Here is a 24,905-nt window from a genome sequence, read left to right on the forward strand (position 1 = left end):
TACTTCCAAACCTATCTCTTTACTTGCTTCAAGTAAAATTCTCGTGTTTTTCCTAATTGTTTGTGGATTTTAGGAGCTGATGTAACCCATTCAATTTTAAACCCTCTCTGTTATTCTGGACTTTCCTAATGGCATATTCCAGAGCAAAGTTAAAAAGTAAAGGTGATAGTGCATCTCCTTGCTTTAGCCCACAGTGAATTGGAAAAGCATCTGACAGAAACTGGCCTATATGGACTCTGCTCTACGTTTCACTGGGACACATTTTAATTAATCGAACTAGTTTCAATAAGAATATTATATAAAACTTCTCTCTTAACCGAGTTATATGCCTTTTTGAAATCTGTGAATAACTGATGTACAGTACCCTTATACTCCAATTTTTCTCCAATATCTGTCGAATACAAAAAAAATCTGATCAGTAGTCGATCTATTACGCCTAAAACCACCCTGATGATCCCCAATAATTTCATCTACATATGAATTGAATTTTAGGCAACAGTTCCCAATCCGAAATTAAATGAGATATTCTGCAGTTAATTTAAGTTGATTGTTATGACAGTTGTAAGTACTGGGTTTTTCGATAGTCGTTTCCTTATATTTTGCCAAATATCTAAGAGAAGTTAGCAGACTATTTACAGCATCATGTAGGAATGACATGTAAACAATGTACCTGTAATGTTCATGTTAGACTGTGCTTGCATGATACAACAATAAACATCATTCCCAAGTCATACCACAAGTTTGATTTAAATAACAGTTATTTGAAGTAACAACACCAAAAGTTGTTTTCATCATGTGCATTTTTCTACTTTGTTTAGTACTGGAGGAAATTGAATTTATAATAAGCAAATTGTTTTATTCCTATTGAATCAATTACTCATATTTGAATTTATTGCAGAATTCAATATTTACTCACACAGAAAAATTAGAGAATCTGAAAGCAAATGTGAAATGGGACAAGGACGCGTTGCTGGCATGGGAGGAACACGTGGCAAGGGGAGAAGAGAACAACTTGCTGCTCGCAAGATATGCCATTGAAGATGAGAGCAGGGCCAAGGTATTGCCGTTAAAGCATAATGTGCCACTACAACTGTTGCACAAATTGTATATTTAAGCACTATAACAAGAAAAAGTTTTTAACTGATATTGCATTTGTATATTCTCGTATGTGTGTATTTTGTTTCAGTTCTTTAAAGGAAGTTGACATTGTTTCTCCTTTCTCTTTTTTCAGGAACTTGAACTAAACCGTCTGAGATTATGTAAAGAAGTGGACGAAAAAAATCGACTTCTCCATGAAATAATTGGTGATGTGGATTCACTAGAAAGAGTGCTGCAGCGAACAGCAGACCTGTTCAAGAAGACTCACAGTGAGAGGCAGGAGAGCATTGCACAGTGGGAAAATTCTGTACGAATCCTGCATCAGCGTGACCGTGACATTCACAATTTAATGCAAGTACGAATCTTCTGTTGATGGGATGGGGTACTGTAAGTCGAAAGTCATTAAACGACAAATATTATTTTTAATCTTTTCATTTTTAGTTGCTTGATGAGAGTCCCTGAAACTTGTTCTGTTAATATTATACAGAGTGTCCCAGCGAGGTTTGTGCCACCATGCGCCCCCACCAGGTAAACGAATCCTGCTCAAGGCCAAGGTCATTGCTCAGTGCGTGGCTGGCACAGACCTGACTGGGACACTCTGTATAAGGGGCTTTAATGAGATTTTTTATGGTAATGGTGATAATAATAGTAATAATAATAATAATAATAATAATAATAATAATAGCTCGAAATGAAAACGAATGAGAGGAGAAGAAAATGACAATAACAACAACAATAATGATAATAATAATATAATAATATTATTATTATTATTATTATTATTATTATTATTATTATTATTATTATTATTATTATTATTATTATTATTATTATTATTATTTTACTCCTTTTAATTTTGAGCTACACTGAATATATGTTAACATTGTAATTACTTTTGATGATTCCAATTGGTAAAGTACCAATACTTTTTCTTATAGTGCCAGTATTTCATTTTATGTGGAGGCCAGAAGAATTATTGTAATGCTGCAAAAAATTAATTTTGATAATTTTATAAGTTGATTAGTGTTGCCAACCCTTCCGTATTTCCCAGGAACTCCCGTATTTGCCCCTAATTTTTAACTGTCTCCAGGCTCCCGTATTATTCTTCTCGTCAAACATTTTTCTCCCTTTTTTTGCATAATGTAAAAATTTTTATTGTAAACATATGATTTTGCCGTGAATGATGATGATCGATCATATGATGAATTTTGTTCTTCATGAGATGCATTAAAATGTGCAGTCTTTATAGAAAGTAATATCTTTGAAAAATATTGGAGTGAAAGAGGCCAAATGACTTTATTGTCAAATGCCTGGCATTAGAAAACAACAACAGACAGTAATGCTTGCCAGAAATGGGTTTTAGTGCTCACCAGTCTAAAATCAAGCTGTGTTAATTTGTAAATTTAAAAAAAAAAAAAACTAGTTAGTTTTGTTCTAAACATACCAAGTTGTAATGCTCATACAAAGAGGGTGTTTCACCTCGTGAACAATAATTGGACAGATGTTCGAAACATGAGCATGACACATTTAATCAAATCAGAGCTGAAAAGTGCAGTCGACTTCAACTATTACGCAAGACAAAATCTGTCTCAAAATACTCTTAATTTAAGCCTAGCTGTCGAAGTGTAGAATAAAATTGTTTTTTTTAGTAACTGAACTGAATAATTTGCTATTTTATATGTGAAATTTTGTCGATTCCTTAGTCTCCCGTATTTTCTTAAAAAAAAGTTGGCAACCCTAAAGTTGATGCACAAGTAGTTTGACTCTGAATTTTAAATAAAGAAATAACTGCCTGAAATATGTGTGTAATTGTTACATATCGGCAGAGCTATAAGAAGGTTATAAACTAACGAATGTAGTTAAAATACGTTCATAAAACATTTCTGACTGTCTATTTTTTTCAGGAAATAGCCCTAATACGTGCAGAAGAACGACAGAAGTTGGAAACGTTGAGAGAGCACAAACAATTTTATGAGAACGAAGTGAAAAACAACAATGAGACTGATGCCCAGATCTCAGTAATCACTCGATCTTTGATTCAAAGGCGCGATGACTACAACAAATGTTGTAAACTTGTTGAAGAAATGACACAGGAAGTGAGTGATTCTTTATTAAATTACTCTGAATGGTGGCATGTTAACTGACATCGAAATTTTGTGTTACTTGTATTAATACACACACAGGGTGTTTTAAAATATATGGGATCCACGTCAGGAATGGATACAGAATGTATTAATATTTTTTTTAAGTTGATTTAATCTTATATTCGGAATTGCTTTAATTGTAATTTACAGTTATTTTTATGTTCCAGCAATAATATGTTTACTTCTTGAAAATGAGATACTTGGACCTCGACACCAGCTCTACAGCACCTCCTTTCCTCCACAATACTTTTGTTTTGGTTTCTGCACATGTACAATATGCTTATGATCAGCATTTCGCATTTTCTGTGTTATTTACAGATGATGTCGAATGATGTGCTCAATTTTCATAACACTCATTTATGTGTAGATAGAAATAAGTAACGATAATTTATTCGGTTTGGTATTCTCAATGGAAGTTGGACAGGACAGTCACACTTCAGATTTTAAGAAAATACTTAAACGAGTTTGCTGGGAAAATACACTGTAATTTTTTATTCTTTAAATAGATTTTATGAATTTTAATTAGGAGGGAAAGATATGTAGCTTATTATAGAAATACCTTTGGGGAGGCCGAGACGTAGATGGGAAGATAATATTAAAATGGATTTAAGGGAGGTAGGATGTGATGGTAGAGACTAAATTAATCTTACTCAGGATAGGGACCAATGGAGGGCTTATGTGAGGGCGGCAATGAACCTACGGGTTCCTTAAAAGCCAGTAAGTAAGTATTATAGAAAATACTGTATTTTAATTGTTCCTTCGATGTCACACTCTTATACAAGATCTATTTTGTGTAGGCAGTCATGTCATCTATTTGGCCTGGTTCAGATTATGCTTGCTTTCTGATTGTATTGTTAGATTCATGATGAATGTTTAGTGTCATATCATATTGTTTTAAAATGTCAGTAATATATTTATACGCCGGCACTAAAAAGCAAACCCCTCACCTCCCATGTATAATCAATTGCATTATACCTCTTACTCAAGTGAGGAATACATGGGCGGTAAATGACTTGTTTTTTTTTATCAACCGCTAAGGCTTGAGATACATCCTTTTCGAACCATACAGTTAGGTCCAATATTACTGCCTTTTTCGTCTTCCATTAAGAGCAACTATATCTGTTCGTCTGTTACTGCCATCCTCAGATATACAATGTACTTCTTCATGCACTTCAAGATTTTTATTTTTCCTTAAATGTGAGGCAATATAAGAACAAACACTATGATGACGTACATTGCGCAATAAATCTTCTTTAGGACATAATCCTAACACATGATCAAGAGTCTCAGTCGCCTCCTCATTATAAGGAATATACTAAGGATGGATAAAAAGTAATGGCAACAGTTCGATATTTCTGACATTGCTTTATTCACACAGTACAACACTTACGTACCTTCTATATAGTCGCCCCCCTTATTTATTACCTTTTGCCGAATGTTTGGAAGGCGTCGTACACCATCAGCGCGTCCATCTTTGTTGATGTTCCATATTGTCCGCCCTATAGCACGGATAAGTTCATCTCTGGTATTGTACGGAATCCCTCGCAGTGGTTCTTTTACTTTTGTGAAAAGATCGTAACCGCATGGACTCATATCGGGTGAGTACGGTGGATGTTCAGAATCTCCCATTGCCAGTGGTGCAAGACGTCCTTGACAGCAGCAGCGGTGTGACTCCTTGCATTATCATGAAAAATGATGGGATTCTGTACCACCAAATGGCGTCGTTTTCTCCTGAGGGCTGGACGAAGGTGGTGGTGCAGGAACCGCATTTGCCGTCTGCCTTGGAGGTACAGCATGGTGCAGTATTACCCCATCAATGTCATACGTCACAATGAACATCACCTTCACAGCACTTTGTGTAGAGCGCACTTTCTTCGAACGAGAAGAACCTGGATGCTTCCATTCATTTGATTGACGTTTCAAGTTTGGTTGGTTCGTATGAGCGAGCCCAGGTTTCGTCCATAGCAATCATTCGTCCAAGGAAGTCGTCATCTTTCCTTTGGTACCAGTCCAACAAGGCCTGTGCGACTGCATAGCGGTGCCATTGTTAAACCTCGGAAATTTCATGGGGTATCCAACGCCCTGTAATTTTGCGGTAACCCAGAATGTCTTGCAGAATGTGGAGCACAGTTTTGTGACATACTCCGACTTCCGCTGCTAACTCTCACGCAGTCCATCGGCGATCAGCATCCAAAGGGAAGCAAAGAGTTGAACTGTGTTGTCCTCCACGCGGAGTCGTCCTATATGGAGGTTGTTCTGAACGGCATTCCCTGCCTTCGCGGAACGTTTTAACCCATCGTGCCACTGTGCGATATGGTAATGCTGCATCGGCACATGCTTCACGCAGTCCCTGAAAACATTCTTGTGCACTACGACCTCGTGTCACTTCAATTTTGATCCAGGAACGTTGCTCTAGTTTTGTAAACGTGGTCATAGGGTGCTCGCACTATCCCTATGAAAGTCAACATTCTACACACTGCAGTAGATTGACAGAGTACCGTCACCGCTGGTTGCACTAACTCATCTAACAGTCCTTGTTCATGTCCACACAGCTGGCAGATCTCGAACGCACCATCGTCATGTGACAGCAGTGTTGCCATAACTTTTTATCCAACCTATGTATAACACTTATTTTGGTTTGAAAGTTTGGATTTCTATTCTATTCGACGTCTCAGGTATCTGTATAACTTCAATGTTAAAACTTTGTTCTGTTTTGATGTTTTCACACCCTTTATGCTTAATTTTCAAGCTGGCAAGAGTGCGGCGCACATTGGCTGCAACAGCATTACGTGTAGAAAACCATCGTGCAAGAAATATATCACTGAGTAAGGACATAAAAGCCAAGAAGAGTCGCATTATAGAAATGTCTGCCGTGGTCCACAACACACAGAAACGCTTGGATCAGGTTACAGAGAACACAACATCTGCTGCAGAGAGAGCAAGACATTTAGAAGAAATGATTCAGGTAAAATGTTATTTTAACGTCTTCTTTCTCGTCCTGTCCATGACAACCTCTTGAAAGTCTCTAGTCCATTAGATATCTTGCTTTTCATGGTAAGGGCGTGTGCACATCCACACACATACCCGCATGCACTGTAATCTAGCAGTTACCGTGAGCAGGGGCGGATGCAAGGGGGGGGGGATTAAGGGGATATATCCCCTCCCGAAATTTTGAGAAAAATACGAAACAAGAAACAAAAATAATATTAATTTTAATTCGTGAATGTACATAGGAATTAGAGAGTTTTCCACGTAAATTCTCTTTGCTAAAATGTTAAATTCCAAGAAATGCAGGAAGACAAACACAGCGTTCTCACTTCACGACAGAGAGTCATGAAGAGTATTTTAGGCTTTTAATTTTTTCTTCTCTTCTTAGACCATTTCATTAGTCGGCTCAAGGATAGGTTTTTAAATCATAAGGGAATCCTAAAGTCCATACAAACTTTGCTGCCTAAAAACATAGTGCGAGCATCAGATGAAGATTTAGAAACTGCTGTTGAGGCTGTAGTAAATCAGTGGCCCAATGATGTTGATGCATCACCAGAGTCTTTCTTCAATGAATTGAGGATGCAGAGAAGAAATTTCCTTGATCAGAAAAATCTTCACCTAATGCCTACTGATTTTATATCATCTTTGAACAGGTGCAATGAAATTATTTTTCCCTGCACTCACAAGGTGCTGAAACTTTTCTGCACATTGCCTGTAACTACAGCAACACCAGAACGGTCGTTCTCAACTTTGCGGTATTTGAAGACTTAATTGAGGAGCACGATGAGAGTAGACAGATTAAATGGACTGGCCTTGATGTACGTATATACATAAAAATGTAGCAGTAAAAGCTCATGAAGTACTGGATGAACTGTCTAAGAAGCCTCTTCGCCTTCTTCTGTAAATGTCATTCTTTCATTGTTTTTGTATTGCAGTCATTTTAAATGTTAAAATTAAAAAATTATGGTTTATTTAACAATGCTCGCAGTTGCTGAGGTTATATCAGTGTCGCTGGTGTGCCGGAATTTTTTCCCTCAGGACTTCTTTTACATGCCAGTAAATCGACTGATATGAGGCCTGTCGTGTATAAATACACTTAAATGCCATCGAGCTAGGTTGGGGTAGAACCTGCAACTTCGAGCACAGAAGGCTATACCGACTACGCTACTCAGGCCAACTTGTAAATGTTTGACTTGGAAACGAATTGTGAGTATATAAACTTATTTCTCATTACTCCATTTTTACTATCGCCACAAATCCCTCCCCGAAGAAAAATCCTGCGTCCGCCCCTGACCGTGAGGTTCGTGTCTTGAAATTCACCCAAGGGTGGTGTATTTTAAAATATGATAAAACCCTTAGCTTAAGGCCGCACAGCAGTTAGTCAGGCCACTTAGTTGTACTTTTGTGAAAAACATTCTTTAATCTTAAATAGTACAAATTTTGTGCAAAAAATATTTGTTGTTTTCAGTGTGAAGAGAAGACAGTGGATATAGTGATCAAAGATACAGAAAGACTGAATGAGTTGTTATTTCGAACACAGCGAGAATTGAATAACCTTAAGAAACAAGAAGAACAGCAACAGATTGATATTCGCTGTCTGGAATCAGCAAAGTCTCAAATTTCCTCTCGCATACAGCAACAAGGGAAAGAGCTTTCGCGTCAGAAGGAAATCATTTACAACAAGGTATGTATTATTGCACTTGTTTGGTAAGAGTTTCAAAGACAAGTTTTCATAAAAATGTTCCTGAAAGTAATTAACAAAAAATAAAATTGTGGTAGCTGAATACAAACGAAATAAATATATTTTTGTCAGTATAACTGAAAGCAATGGCTTTGTATGAAATGAAAGTAATAAAAATTGGTACCGGTACATTTTAAAAATTAAATCTTACTTTCACACCTATGCATTTAAGTTTTCATAAATATAACAACTACATATTATTATTTTATCTCTTCTACAAAATAATTGCGAAGTAAGAGAATAGTGATTGGATGCTGTTAATAGTAATTTACGCGCAATTCCAACATACAGGCCGCATTCATAGACATTTTTAGCGCTGGCTTCCGGTGGATGATCAGCGTTTTTCGTATTCATAAACCAGTGTTAGGGATAGGATATGATTTTAATTCTGTACAAGTAACTAGTGGATAGCCGGGGCTAGCTTAGTACACTCGTAGTGCGTGCTGCGAAATGTCTATGAATTAGATTAGATTAGATTAAATCTTTATTAGCCGAATAGAATTACAAGCATTCATGGCGTCGTCAGTACACAAGAAAAATGACATAACATACAATATAATACAAAAATAGACATCATTCTAAATAAATTTAACAGTTTAATATTAAGTGACATGCAAAAAAAAGAGAATATATATATATATATATATATATATATATATATATATATATATATATATATATATATATATATATATATAGGACAAGCTTGATCTTCAGTCTCCACTGTTCTATCTAGTATCTTCTCTTTTTGCTTTTCCCTGTCTTTTCTTCAACTCTGAGTTACCTGAAACATAAATGGTCAAGGGCAGTATCAAGAAACGTTAAATTCTAAAATTTTAAATTTAGGTATTCATTTGTGCAAAATGGCATATGTGTTAATAAAATGTTCTTTACGGCCCACACAGTTTAATTTTTTACATAAATAAATCAACCTAAAAAGTAAATATTGTAGAGCCAGGGGAATAAGGACTCCGACCCCAAAGACCCACCTAATAGGTACCCATAATAATAATAATAATAATAATAATAATAATAATAATAATAATAATAATAATAATAATAATGATGATGATGATGATAATAATAATAATGGCGGTGCACAACTTATAATCACTAGATTGTCACCAACATGCCTGGGTTAAATCCCAAATCTCTCTGCAGTGCATATGAAGAGAAGCCATATGTCATTGTTGGTAGTAATTCGTCCGTCAGATGGGGATGTTAAGCATGGCAGCTCCCTTGGTGCTATTTGACAGGAGTAGGTTACGTGCTGGCACCAGGTTTCCCCTTCTCCCTTCCACATCTTTATCATCATCACTCATTCCAGACACTGCACTTACACGAACACTTACAAATACACTCACCCTAGTACATGACATAATTCTCTACTGATACACATCATGTAGATCTACAGTGTGGCCCACCGAAGTGTTGTACAACTAGAAAAATGGGTCCCAGTCCTGCCATCTATCCGCAATATGCGGAACCCGAATCACGTAAAGTGAAATGGGTAGACATTGGATGGATACATACACAATAATAAATAACAATAATAATAAATTAATAATAACAATAATAATAATAATAATAATAATAATATTAATAATAATAATAATAATAATAATAATAATAATAATAATAATAATAATAATAATAAAGAAAAATGTACTATAAGTGACATTGATATAAATACAGTGCAATCAATATAAAATGTATGATTTGAGGCTTTCTCGGCATTGGTTCGCTAATATGTTTTCGCGGGATATCAGCCGAGTTAAAATTTTGGAATGTTCCAAGCTTTCAACTGCTATCTCTGCAGTCATCTTCAGGGAAGTTGTGTCTGGACAGAAAGTCGTGGGTTATATAGATATTAGGCTGTCTCAAGTGATATGGGATTGGTTGGCGGATCTGCCAATCCGGGGCCGGAAATTATAATTCCTCGTAAGACATTCCAAAATTTTAACTCGGCTGATATCCCGCGAAAACATATTAGCGAATCAATATAAAACTTTACCATTTTAAGGAGTTATAATTTTTCTTTGAGAGTTAATGAAAACTTAAAATTGAATATTGTATTACAATCTCTGTTGTTCTGGGAGAATTTGTATTGCTATCCTTGGCCGATTGACGCCCATTGTTGATACTGATATTGGCTATGTCGAAGTGAGTACTGCATGTTTGCGATATTATGGCAAACTAATCACTACATAAATTACATAACACAGAACTGCATGCATTTTATTCATCACCTGACATAATTAGGAACATCCAGACGTTTGGGATGGGCAGGGCATGTACCACATATGGGTGAATCCAGGAATCCATATAGTGTGTTAGTTGGGAGGCCAGAGGGAATAAAACCTTTGAGGAGGCCGAAACGTAGATTGTAGAATAATATTAAAATGGATTTGAGGGAGGTGGGATATGGTTGTAGAGACTGGATTAATCTTGCTTAGGATAGATGGCAGGCTTATGGGAAGGCGGCAATGAACCTGCGGGTTCCTTAAAAGCCATAAGTAAGTAAGTAATCAGTACATACGCTCTGCAATAATAGCCAATATCAGTATCAACAACAGTTGACAATCATGCCAAGAGTGCCAATATAAATTCTCTCAGAACCACAGAGATCATAATATTCAATTTCAAGTTTATACTAACTCCTAAAGAGAAATTATGACTCATTAAAATGGTAACGGTTTATATGGATCACCCTGTATTTACATGTGAACGAAGCCCAACCATGGTCTATTCAGTAAGCTGCCGATTTCGTACTATAAGGTCTATGTTGAACAAAACAACTGTGAAGGTATCTTCTCTGATTACTTCAACTGCCCCTGTCAGTCATATCCTGTTGTTTAAGAATAGAAATTGACATAATTTGTTACATTATGATAACCTCTGCATGATCTGTACAAGGATATACCCCCCCCCCCCCCCCGTGGAGTGAGTAATATCTAAATTTAATGTTATGTGAAACAAAGGAAGTTTCTTTTCAATACACTGTGACCTTGAAAATGGGTCACAGTCCTGCCATCTGTCCGCAATATGCGAAATCCGAATCACGTAAGTGAAGTGGGTAGGCATTGGATACATACAAACATATATCAATACACTGTGAATGATACTTTGCACATAGGCGTAGTTATGTGATGTGCCCGTGCACACTCAAGCCTACATCAGCAAAAGTTTAACTACTTTCTTAAATATTCTTTTATATCTCGGCATAAGCTTGTATTTTCGATAGTGTTTTATTATTTCACAGAAATATCTTTCTTTGTCGGAAATTGCTACTTTTCATATGTTATTTGGTAAAACCAGTACACATGGAATGTTGCGGAGAGGAGGGGAAGGTTTAGCACATCCATATGAAAAGTTCTGACTATGCCTGTTTCAGAGAAGGAAGTCGAGCCATACAATATTAGCGGTTAAGTTGCAATGTCAATAAAATGTAACAAAGTTTTCACATTGGACACTCTCATAAAACTAATCCAATTCTGTTAAGAAAAGTTAGTCAGAGATATAGTGGAACAAAGTAACATGTGTGGTTCAGTTGTTCGGATTGTATGGATTGCATTGAATTGATTTGGGTTGTCTTACTTGGACAGGAATTCGAGGCTCAGATGATTGAAGCTCGTATCAACCGTCTGACTGGTGCCGACCTAGACTATGAAGTGGAGGAAGCTAACGAGAAGAAGATAGCTGAGCTGGAGAAGACACTCAGCGAGAAAACAGCAACTTTCAATCTGCTAACAGGGCAAAATAAGAAACTTGAGGTAGGCAGACAAAGATGATGTACAGGGTGATTCAGAACTTATGTTATAGAAGATTGTGTTAGATAGAGGATACTAAAACATTTTTCATTAATCAATGTGTGTCCTATCTCTCATCAGTACGGTGCTGCACTTGTTTTAGTGTTATGACTGTTTGCCACATTGTGATTATTTGTTGTTCCTAAGTGCATTGATTCATCATTGTCTGTTGTTTTTAGGTTCAGTCGTCAGAGAGTCAACATTAAAAAAGTGGAGCGTTAGGGCCTGAGAGAACTAGCAAATGTACATTTGGTTTTTGCATCAATGCGCAGTGATAACCCAGTTCGCAAGTTATGTGTTGTTCATCGATGAAGGAACTTTCACTCGGGATGGTATTTTTAACACACACAAGCAGCACATTTGGGAGCAGATAAATCTATCTTCCATTGCAGTCAGATCTCATCTAGTGCGATTTAGTGTCAATGAGTGGTGTGGCATCATTAGCAACACACTACTCGGTCCACTTAACATGCCAAATCGCTTGAGGGGAGAAAATTACAGGGACTTTTTCGAAAATATCTTGCCCATATTATTGGAAGGGGTACCGCTTGCAATATGCACCTGGATATGGTTCCAGCATGATGGGGCTCTTGCACACTTCAGTCTTGTGGCAAGGCAATAGCTGATGGCAACATTTGGTGATGGATTGGTTATCAAGTTCCCGTCCCATGGCCAGCAACATCATCAATCTTAATCCACTTGACTTCTGGTGGGGACATCTGGAAACCTTTGTGTATGCCATATCTGTAGACCATGTCGATGATCTTCTTTCACGGATTCTCAATGCCTGTAACACCATACATACTACACCTGGCATATTTGAACAAGTGTGGCAGTCAATGCTTCGACGATGCCAGTATTGTTTACAAGAAAGGGGACTTCAGTTTGAAGCTTTTCTGTAATGCACAAGTTGTCAAGCGTCATTGTCTGTTGTTTTTTAATTGAAAGCTTAGTCATCAAAGAGTGAAGCCAGGGTCTTTGAATGATTGATTGCCTACCAGCCACAACAATGAAACATGTGTAGCGTCGTACTGGTGTGAGATAACACACCCATTATTTAATGAAAAATGTTTAAATAATTGATTAAATGGCGATCTTACTCGTGTTAATTGTGTAAGCATGTGCGACTTACAGCTGTTTCGGTGCTTCTTCACACCATCCTCAGAGTCTACTAGATCTCGGAGTCATCTCGAACTTCGCTGCCTGTTGTGTGGGTGTGTTCGATTGTTGAAATGTGGTATCAAATAGTGTGTGTGTTCTGAAATTGATCCGTGTGTTGAGAATTTGATCCGGGTGTGTTTTAGTGTGTCTGTATATTTCATATTGTTCTAGTATGTTGAGGTTTTGGTTTTTAGGTTGTATGTGTAGGATTTCCATGTCTGTAGTTATGTTATTGTATGTGTGGTTAACATTAGTTATGTGTTTGGCATATGTAGATGTATTGTGTCCTCTGGTTATTGCTTTAATGTGTTACATCTACATCTACACCTACATATGCCGAACACATAACTAATGCTAACCACACATACAATAACATAAATACAGACATGGAAATCCTACACATACAACCCAAAAACCAAAAATTCAACACACTAGAACAATATGAAATATACAGACACACTAAAACACACCCTGATCAAATTCTCAACACACAGATCGATTTCAGAACACACACACTATTTGACACCACATTTCAACACTTTTCAACAATCGAACACACCCACACAACAGGCACTGAAGTTCGAGATGACGCCGAAATCTAGTAGGCTCTGAGGATGGTGTGAAGAAGCACCGAAACAGCTGTAAGCCGCACATGCTTACACAATTAACACAAGTAAGATCGCCATTTAATCAATTATTTATATTCAAGTGTTAAAAGTAGTGTACGAAAGATTCAACATGGAAAAATGTTTGTTTTAGTACCTCTATCTACTGTATTCTTTTGTAACATAAGTTCTGAATCACTCTGTATAGTTTGTGTCGTCGTCGTCATCATCATCACAATCATTGCACCAATATCATCATCATCATCATCATCATCATCATCATCATCATCACTGTTGTCTTTATTATTATCTTTGTACTTGTCAATATTTCCATCATTGTTATGAATCCTGACATCGTTGTCATCGCTGTCACCATTTTTATTCATTTCATATCATTGCCATCATCACATTGCCATCGTCATCATTATTGTCACTATCATTATCGCCCCATCACCACCACCACCATCATCATCAATAAAACTTTCCAAGATTGGACCTTGGCTTGTGTTTCACATTCACACTGTAGAAACTCATATGTCTCGTGTTCTTTGTTTGTTTCCTAAGATTCGTGACACCAGCGAATAGGGATTATAAAGAATGGACACTGAGCGAATTTGCGTGTATTTTGTTTCTCTGTGTGCCAGCAGTTAATTCTACTTTCAAGCGCTAGAGGTTAGTGTAATCGAGCATAGGCTAAGATAATAATTGAGAATAGAGTTGAGACACAGGATTCAAACATCGCCTATACCTTATTGCATAATCCAGTAACGCTTTGCTTCAAATAAATTCAAGTTAACAGCTTTTTCTTATTTCTCAGTGACGAACTAGTTGTAATAATAATTTTTTATATTTCAGATATAATAAATTGTATTATAAAATTAAGTATCAAATTCGTTTAATATTTGTATATAATATAATATATATTTTTTAATCCAATGCCACCAGGTTGTCTTTTCGACATTTCTGGTCTTCTCTCCTGGCCGTGGCTTAGTTGTAACCCACTTTTGAGGTTGGAGCGCCTGGAAGGCGGAGTTACATTACTCCGATGATGTGATAGGATGATTATGATAATGTGGTGCCAGGAGAGGTCTTAAATCTAAACTTAACCTAAATTCCAGACCATGGACGAAAACAGGAATAATCCCCTTTAAGGAAAAATTCCTGTGCTCTAACCAGGAATCGAATGTAATATAATATAGGTATATGGTTTTACTTCTCGTAAGAGTTTTGTTTTTCCATTTTCAGTGCTATCAAATCATTACATATTTTAATTGTTGTTGGGGTCAACGTCTCAACTCTCATTATAAAGTTAATGACGGAATTATTATTTTATGGATCCAATTTATTTTATTTGAGTACATAATGTACCTAGATGTATTAATTATATGTGCTGTATTTCCGCTGTGTCGACTGCTAGCTGGTGTGATGTCAGTGCCAACTCTAGGGAGAAAGCAGAATCTCACGCTTTAGCTGGCTTGAAGGTCATTGAAATAAGTCTGACTACATCAAAGGTACCAATGCGGAGTGTCCATTCTTTATAATCCCTATTCGCTGGTGACACTGTGTGTACAGTAATGAATTAATCTCTAAAATGTCTTGAAATGGCTGTTTTGATCCAATAAATTAGGAGAGGATGCAGGGCCTGACCAAGACACTTGCAAGAGACGCAGCCGAACTAGAGAAGCTCGTAAACAAGAAAGAGGACCAGGTATTAATGACAGATGGAGGACAGAAGCAGCTCGAAATCAAAAAGGCCCACCTCCAGGAGAGTCAAGTGGAGGAAAATATCTTGCGTCTCAGAATAAACCAGGCTGAGAAAGCTATCGCACGTGAAGGAGATATGGTTTACTCTCTGGAAAAGCAGAAGCTGGATCTGGAATCTGTAAGTGGCTACATTCTACATAGGCCTACTGTGACAACGTTTAAATTAGATATTATACATTCAGTGTGGCTCTCTTGTATGCTGCAGGCTATGAAGGAGCGGGAAGTGGAGATTGTAGTGCACAAAGACGTTCTCTTGGTGCACAAACGAAAATTAAACGAGGAGAAATCTAGTCTAATTTCTGGTATCAAAGCCAATGAAATCAAGATCGACCAACTACAGAAGAAGTATGATATTGTGATGAGCTCACTTGGACAGTCAGAAGACGGGGAGCCTCTTTCAGTTACTTATTTCAAAATAAAGGTATCGTAAGTAACAATTAGAAGCACAGTGCAGCTTATTCTGGACTTTATTATGCAAATTATACAGGTCTACTACAAAAGAATCATTCATTTTCAAACTGCAATATTTTCCAAAGTATTACTCGTACAACAGTGAGTTGTTGTTGTTGTTTTCTAATGCCAGGCGTTTGACAATAAAGTCATTTGACTTCTTGCACTCCAATATTTTTCAAAGATATTATCATGACCAGCCAATGAAGCACAGATTTTGAGGTGTTCCGAACCCATTTCTTGGTTTGAGTTGCACAATGGGCAGTTAGGGGACTTATATATTCCAATTCTATGCAGGTGTTTAGCCAAACAATCATGGCCTGTTGCCAATCTAAATGCAGCTACAGACGATTTTCGTAGTAAATCGGGAATTAACTGTGGATTTTGATGCAGAGAGTTCCATTTTTTCCCTTGGGATTGTGTTATCAAATTTTGTTTGTATGAGTGTAAGTATGTAGATTTAATAAATCATTTCACAGAGTAATACGTAGATTTAGTAACAGGTCTGTAAGTAGCAGTGCTGCCCTTCTTTGCTAAAGCATCCGCATTCTCGTTTCCCAGGATTCCACAATGGGATGGTATCCATTGGAATACAATTCTTTTATTGAGTGATATTAATTGAGAGAGCATTTTAGTTATTTCTGCTGTTTGAGATGAAGGTGTGTGATGAGTGATACAATGAGTGATACATCAAAGGAACCCTACACGCAACACATTTATTCCCACACTTTACAAAATAATGTTCTATGTGTGCCTCTCTGTTGACACGACATACGTCCAGGCGATAGTCCAATTCGTTCCACACATTGTGTAGTGTTATTCTGTCAATAGCCATTACTGCATTATTGATGCGCTTCCTCAGCTGTACCAGTGTTTGTGGCAGTGGAGGTACGTAAACGCGGCCCTTAATGTACCCCCAAAGGTAGAAGTCACATGATGTTAGGTCTGGTGACCTGGGGAGCCAAGGGAATAGAGCTTGGTCATCTGCACCAACATGCCCTTGAATTGCCGATACCGCTGCAAAATGCCCTGTTTACATGGCGGTTCATGTCCATATTCTCGTCTGAATTCGCGTTGCACTGTTATAACAGACGTACATCTCGCTTATTCCAACACACAAAAACGCTTTTCTTGTTTTGTCATCATTTTGTGCAGGCACTACACTTGTGCTGCTAACTGGTGTACACAATGCAAACCAGGTGCGTTTCCGGTTCTTTTGATGTATCACTCATTGTTGTGCTAGTAATACTTTGGAGAATATACAGTCTGAAAACGAATGATTCTTTTGTAGTAGCCCCGTATGTAAAAAAATCAATTTTGTGCCAAGTTTTAAAGGGAGAGAGGAATGAAGACTTGTTAATGAGAAGGGATTTTCTTCTGTAATTAAAATAGAGGAGGGTGGGGACATATACAGAATTTTCTATCAACTTTGCATTATGATTATGATTATGATTATGATTATTATTATTATTATTATTATTATTATTATTATTATTATTATTATTATTATTATTATTATCAGCCACCAACGTGGCTCATTAAGTTAAGGCGCTTGCCTGCCGGTGTGAAGTTGTGCTCGGGCGCAGGTTCTATCCCCGCTTGGGCTGATTACCTTGTTGGATTTTTTCCGAGGTTTTCCCCAACCGCAAGGTGAATGCCAGGTAATCTATGGCGAATCCTCGGCCTCATCTCACCAAATACCATCTCGCTATCAGCATTCTCATCGACGCTAAATAACCTCGTAGTTGATACAGTGTTGTTAACAACCAACTACAAAAATTATTATTATTATTATTATTATTATTATTATTATTATTATTATTATTATTATTATTTTTATAAATACAAAGACAGATTTAGGCTAGACAGAGATAGTGCCGTGTGTTTAGTTGAATTTATTGGCAGCAATTTTATTTACATCCTGCGACTAATAGAAGCTTTCCACATTCTCCTCTTCATCCTATTTTAATAACATTACGCTTTTATGCCACACGTTCATAACAGATTGTTGTTGGCGATTGCATGTACATCCATAACAGTACAATTTGTAGAGTAATTAAAAATATACTAGTAACTCACGAAATCGCAAGTTTTTAGGTGTACATAAAAATGTCTGAATCAAAAAACGAAATGCTAAGAGTAAAGGAAGGTTTCTCTTTTTATTGATGGATTTCCTAATACGGTCAACCCTCTTGATAATGAGGCTCCTCCTTTACTCACATTACTTTAGAACGGCCCCCTGGCCTAAGCTAGAAGTTACTCATCTATTCTGTAATTAAAGTAAAAATATTAACAATGAAAGAGTAATGGAACAGAGAAAAATTCTCTCCGGCGCCGGGATTTGAACCCGGGTTTTCAGCTCTATGTGCTGATGCTTTATCCACTAAGCCACACCGGATACAACTCCGATGCTGGTTAGAATCGTCTCAGATTAAGCTCCAACTCTTGGGTTCCCTCTAGTGGCCGCCCTCTGCACTACATCATAGATGTCTATGAACGCAGGATCGAAGTACACACATGTGCTGAGGTGCACTCAATATGAGTGACTAGTTGGCCGGGATCCGACGGAATAAGCGCCGTCTTAAATCACGAAGTGATTTACGCATATCATATATATTATTTTAATGTACCGAAGTACATATGATATTTCCATGCAGATATTCTGTGTCATCATACGATGAAAGAGTAATGGAATGGAGAAAAATTCTCTCCGGCGCCGGGATTTGAACCCAGGTTTTCAGCTCTACGTGCTGATGCTTTATCCACTAAGCCACACTGGATACAACTCCGACGCCGGTTAGAATCGTCTCAGATTAAGCTCCAACTCTTGGGTTCCCTCTAGTGGCCGCCCTCTGCACTACGTCATAGATGTCTATGAACGCAGGATCGAAGTCCACACATGTGCTGAGGTGCACTCAATATGAGTGACTAGTTGGCCGGGATCCGACGGAATAAGCGCCGTCTTAAATCACGAAGTGATTTACGCATATCATATATATTATTTTAATGTACCGAAGTACATATGATATTTCCATGCAGATATTCTGTGTCATCATACGATGAAAGAGTAATGGAATGGAGAAAAATTCTCTCCGGCGCCGGGATTTGAACCCGGGTTTTCAGCTCTACGTGCTGATGCTTTATCCACTAAGCCACACCGGATACAACTCCGACGCCGGTTAGAATCGTCTCAGATTAAGCTCCAACTCTTGGGTTCCCTCTAGTGGCCGCCCTCTGCACTACGTCATAGATGTCTATGAACGCAGGACCGAAGTCCACTCTTTCATCGTATGATGACGCAGAATATCTGCATGTAAATATCATATGTACTTCGGTACATTAAAATAATATATATGATATGCATAAATCACTTCGTGATGAAGTGATTTAAGACGGCGCTTATTCCGTCGGATCCCAGCCAACTAGTCACTCATATCGAGTGCACCTCAGCACATGTGTGGACTTCGGTCCTGCGTTCATAGACATCTATGACGTAGTGCAGAGGGCGGCCACTAGAGGGAACCCAAGAGCTGGAGCTTAATCTGAGACGATTCTAACTGGCGTCGGAGTTGTATCCGGTGTGGCTTAGTGGATAAAGCATCAGCACATAGAGCTGAAAACCCGGGTTCAAATCCTGGCGCCGGAGAGAATTTTTCTCGTTCCATTACTCTTTCATCGTATGATGACGCAGAATATCTGCATGGAAATATCATATGTACTTCGGTACATTAAAATAATATATAAAAATATTAATTTTAGGACCCATATTTATTACAATTTTTTATTTTTATGATTACCGCCTATCAGCGTATTGAATGCTCTTTCTTTTTTAATAGAAATTACATTCAATAGGTATCTCTTATGGTCTTGATAAACAAGTACTTATATCTTGAAAGATATTAATATTAGAACCCATGTTTATTAGACTTTCTGTCTTGTTTTGATGAATACTACCACCTCTCAAAATATTGAATTTTTTCTAACACCCTCTATACATTATTATTATTATTATTATTATTATTACTACTACTACTACTACTACTGTTGTTGTTGTTGTTGCCACTTATTTCAGAGTGCACAAGAAAAATATGAACTTCAACAAGAAGGTGATGAATTGGATGCCAAAATAAGGAAAGCAGAAAAAGAAATTTTAGCTATGGAAAACACGCTTAAGGTTGTAAATGCAGCAAATGACACATATAGAAGAAACTTATCAGCAGTGGATGAACAAAGTAAGGATATAGTAAAATTAATCTGATTAGTTTATATCCTCATATTAACAGTCATTTAATTTCAAGCACATACTGATATAATGAAACCCTATGAATTTCGGGAATACTATTAACTACTACTACTACTGCTGCTGCCGCTGCCACTGCTGCTGCCGCTGCTTAAATGCAATAATGTGTTGGCGACACAGTATGTTTAAAGTTTTATCCCTCATGTCATGTAAACCCCTTGTGTCATTAAATAAAACGTCAACAATGAAAATTAGGTGCAGGTGATAGTAAATTAAAACATTGTTACATTATATTCTGTTTAATTTGTACTTTTCTTCACAAAACATGTTAAAAAAGTCCACTGTCAACTTCAGTCTACTTTGCAGTTCTTGCAGACAGCTGCTGTGTTACTGATCTGAGCTGATTTGAACATTCCCTTACTTGAGCAAAAACATGTAACATGCGAGCCAGAAGAGTCCACTTTGCACTTGTAGACTTCCCTCTTAAGTCAACTCCATGCACAGTAATCCAATGTAGTAATGTCGGGTGACCTCGGTGGCCAAGAAATGACTCCACCTCTACCGATGCAACACCCAGGATACGTTTTATTGATCCTACTATATCGTAATGTCGTTTTGGTTGTGTCCGCATATTAGTGCTGATGAAGGACATGAGACTGACTCCCGTAGTTTTCAAACAGCTGTATGTCAGATTCTGTTAAGAACAGGGCATATGTTCATAGAAACTTTTTTGTTCAGAATAACCAATATTATCATCCCTCACACCATGTACTTTTCCTCCTGACTCACCCTGTATACGTGAATACTCCGCGCATTATTTCAAACACAACTTACAGTAATTTTTTTTTCCTCTCTCCTAAAATTAGGATGCGCGGATTATTCGATGGCGCAGAGTATTCGCTTATATATGGTATATTGAGTAACTTCCCTGCATTGAATTTTGGGCAAACACTGTCTACATTGTCTCCCCTGTTGCTGTACTGTTATTATGAAACTGAATTATTATTATTTTTCAGGTGACGAATATAAAAAGAAGACAGAGCTCGACTCTCAATATTACTCTGTTATTGGCACACTCAAGGAACGAAAATCTCAACTCAATGACCTAAATAAGCAAGCAGAGGTAAAAAACGAGTTCAGGTTTTCATTCGACACACTTCCTTAATATTGTTTAATAACTACCATTTAGAATTTTGTTTTGACATGCCCTAGTGCCTTATCAACACAGTATATTGTAATAAATTGTATGCTAATGGGACACTTCGTATTGTGTGGAATTTGTATTTTCCTGTTTTTCAGATTCTGGAACAATCACTGCGAGAAATTACGATAACAGAGGATGAACTGAAAGCTGTGTGGCGGAACAACGATCAAGAAGCTAATGATCTAGAGAAAGATCTGAGAGACCAAACTGACAAACTTCAACGTGCTGAAAAGCAGCTTCGAAAAACAGTTAGAGAATTAAAATCTATGAGTCAATCCAAGCTTACACCATTGGAAGAGGTACATTTTCATACAGTTTATTTTTAACTTAATAAACAGGACTATTCTCAGAAATTTTTAAGGAGCACATCACAGGAAGTGAGTGCAATGCTGTAACAATAAATTCAAGATCTATCGTAGGTAATGTGAAGTACGAGAATTTAGAATTAGTGGCTGGTATGCGACGTAAGGAAAAGTAATTATACATAAAGACTGTAAAGAGCACCTTGTAGTGATTATTTATATTTTCAATATTAGTTAAACACTAGTATCTCTAGTAGATTTTATTTATTTATTTATTTATTTATTTATTCATTTATTTCTTCATTTATTTATTTATTTATTTATTTATAAATTTATTTATTTATTCATTAATTTATGTATGTATTTATTCATTTATGTATGTATTTATTGTATTTATTCGTTTATGTATGTATGTATTTATTTATTCACTTATGTATGTATTTATTGTATTTATTCGTTTATGTATGTATTTATTCGTTTATGTATGTATGTATTCGTTTATGTATGTATTTATTCGTTTATGTATGTATTTATTCGTTTATGTATGTATTTATTCGTTTATGTACGTATGTATTCGTTTATATATGTATTTATTCGTTTATGTATGTATTTATTCGTTTATGTATGTATTTATTCGTTTATGTATGTATTTATTCGTTTATGTACGTATGTATTCGTTTATGTATGTATGTATTCGTTTATGTATGTATTTATTCGTTTATGTACGTATGTATTCGTTTATGTATGTATTTATTCGTTTATGTATGTATTTATTCGTTTATGTATGTATGTTTCGTTTATGTATGTATTTATTCATTTTTGTATGTATTTATTCGTTTATGTATGTATGTATTTATTCGTTTATGTATGTATTTATTCGTTTATGTATGTATTTATTCACTCATGTATGTATTTATTCATTTATGTATGTATTTATTCATTTATGTATGCATTTATTCATTTATGTATGTATTTATTCATTTAAGTACGTATTTATTCATTTATTTATTCATTCATTTATTTATTTGTTTATTTGAGGTTGAATTGCTTTGAGCTGGTTGGGTTGGATTAGATGGGCGGGATTGAGTGGAGGTTGGATTGCTTTGGGCTGATTGGATTGGGTTAGATGGGCAGGATTGAGTGGACGTTGGATTGCTGTGAACTGGTTGGGTCGGATTAGATGGGCGGGATTGATTGGAGTTTGGATTGGGTTTGTTGTAATGCCTCCAGATCTGATCAACTAAACCTTCATGTATTCGATTAATCATATACGAGATGGGAGCATCTATAAGCCAGAATACTTTATCCCCAATGGTAGGATAGTAGGCGAGAATGATAACCAGTGGAATTTTTACGTTGGTCAGAAACAGCTGATAAATTTTACATGGAATCCTCTGTCATTCATGCGCAGAGCTCTCTTATGTGCCCAAAATCTACGACATAAGGCCTTCAGTTTCATCTTCTCTTCTAAAGGAAGCCATATTAAGGATTTTTATTGCCTCTACTTTAGCTGTGTTTGAACTCACCACGTATGCAACGAATAGTTGGTTGATTGCAGAAGGACATAGCATTGCGCGAGTTGCAAGAGCAGAACCAGAGCGCCCTGCAGCAGCTGGCCGAGCTGGTGGCACGCCACATTGAGGCGGGGCCTGTGGTGACGCGCTACCTCGAAGAGAAGGGTCTGTCCCTACCCATGAGCCGCAGTCCTGGTGGAACTCTCACCTGTGTGTCCTCTCGAGAATGCATGCGTCATGCACAGTCAACGAAGTCTCAGCCATCCAGCAGACTGTCACAGTCAGTGCTTGGTCAGTGTCTCTCTTTTCATTGTAAATAATAGCACATTAATGATCTCAATCCTTCTGCCCTATGTCTTAGAGACATTTACTGCATTTCCGACATGGTACTGTATATGAACTAAAAGCACACATTAGAAGATATGCTGTTCTTGCAGTACAAATTTAAAAGCCCTTGTATAGTAAAAAATTGATTCTTAGAACCTATATTTATTCAACTTTTATTTTTTTTAATTTTGATGAATACTACCACCTCTCAGAATATCGAATGATTATCTTGTTTTTATGGAAATCACATTGAGCATCTCCTATGATGTTACAAACAAGGCCTACTAATATCTCGGAAAGATTGCTATGCTAATAGATGAAAAGACAACTGAAATAATACAAATTTATGTTCCGCAATGTGGATATGATGAAGAAGAAGAAAAACAATTATTCTTACAAATGTTATAAGACACAGTCCATAGAGATAACACCATAAACTTCGACGACTTTAACATATGGAAAAAATTTAGGCAGTCATGGTACAGGAAAAAGAAACGAGGAAGATAGAAATTTATTAATTTTTTTTAAGAGAAATAATTTTATTATTGACAATACAAGGGCAATTTTTTTAAGTTAGGATCGTTTTGCAATAAAACATGAATTATTACGAAAAATTTTAGTATTTTATTTTCTCTCAGATGCTACATACATTTAACTACTTTTCTATGTAATTGCCATTGTCATTGAAACATTTGTCATAGCGGAAGACAAGTTTCTGTAGGTTCTCATAGAAATCCACTGCCTGTGACAGTTATTCCTGGACTGCTATTTACATTTCATCATCAGTGTTGAAATGCTTGCCAGCATGGAACCACTTCAGATGAGAAAGATGTGGTAATTTGTCAGCACCAGGTCTGGACTGTATGGGATGATCCACTTGCTGCCATGTGAAAGATTCGACTAGAGCTTGCGTTCGAGCAGTAGTATGGGGCCTCGTGTTGTCGTGAAGCAAAAGAACACTGGGAGGCAGCATGCATTTCAACACCGATAATGAAGTGAAAACCAGAAATGGTTGTCGTCTCAGGCAGTGGACTTCTATGAGGAGGATATACAGAAACTTGTCTCCTGCTACGGCAAATGTTTCAATAACAACGGCAATTACATAGAAAAGTAGCTAAATGTATGTAGCATCTGAGAAAAAATGAAGTACCCAAAATTTTTGTAGGCCATGTTTTATTGCAAAATGGTCCTTACTTTAAAAGTAGCCCTCGTAGTTGGTCTCAAAAGCAAGAAAGTCATAAATATATAAGATACTAGTGGCTTGTGCAGCAAATGCTGCAAACTAAGTTTATTAGACGTTCAAATAAACATTTTTCAGATTTATTTTCAATGAAGAATACCAGACATTCTGAAAGTTATTTGCTTCCATAATAATGAAAGATTCTCTCGAGCCAATACTGAAGAGAACCACGCATATGAATATCTACACCACACCGCCATTAAATATATGAAAAAGACCCAACCCCACTTGATTAATAACTATAACAATATTTGATTTTTAATAATATTATTATCTTACGTAAGTTTTATAGCTTTCAGTAACATATACTATATATAC

At 36.7% G+C, this 24,905-nt stretch overlaps 1 protein-coding gene and 1 non-coding gene across 3 annotated transcripts in view; one reads left to right on the top strand and one right to left on the bottom strand.

Moving 5' to 3' along the window:
• Ccdc39 (Coiled-coil domain containing protein 39) overlaps positions 1-24,905 on the top strand; it is a 37,719-nt gene that overhangs the window by 6,173 nt on the left and 6,641 nt on the right. The window contains exons 5-16 of one of the 2 annotated variants that reach the window (XM_069831533.1): positions 899-1,057; positions 1,232-1,453; positions 3,003-3,194; positions 5,992-6,207; positions 7,699-7,914; positions 11,577-11,744; positions 15,174-15,428; positions 15,516-15,731; positions 19,833-19,992; positions 21,017-21,123; positions 21,300-21,503; positions 23,065-23,311. In XM_069831533.1, coding sequence (XP_069687634.1) covers positions 899-1,057; positions 1,232-1,453; positions 3,003-3,194; positions 5,992-6,207; positions 7,699-7,914; positions 11,577-11,744; positions 15,174-15,428; positions 15,516-15,731; positions 19,833-19,992; positions 21,017-21,123; positions 21,300-21,503; positions 23,065-23,311 — 2,362 coding nt within the window. Of the gene's footprint in view, positions 1-898; positions 1,058-1,231; positions 1,454-3,002; positions 3,195-5,991; positions 6,208-7,698; positions 7,915-11,576; positions 11,745-15,173; positions 15,429-15,515; positions 15,732-19,832; positions 19,993-21,016; positions 21,124-21,299; positions 21,504-23,050; positions 23,312-24,905 lie in introns of those variants that run through there. The other variant, XM_069831534.1, reaches the window with a different exon arrangement.
• On the bottom strand, positions 18,087-18,158 carry TRNAY-AUA (transfer RNA tyrosine (anticodon AUA)). The gene has a single exon. It is a non-coding gene; the product is annotated as a tRNA-Tyr (tRNA).

Source organism: Periplaneta americana, chromosome 7 (assembly GCF_040183065.1).
Source record: "Periplaneta americana isolate PAMFEO1 chromosome 7, P.americana_PAMFEO1_priV1, whole genome shotgun sequence".
NCBI lineage: Eukaryota > Metazoa > Arthropoda > Insecta > Blattodea > Blattidae > Periplaneta > Periplaneta americana.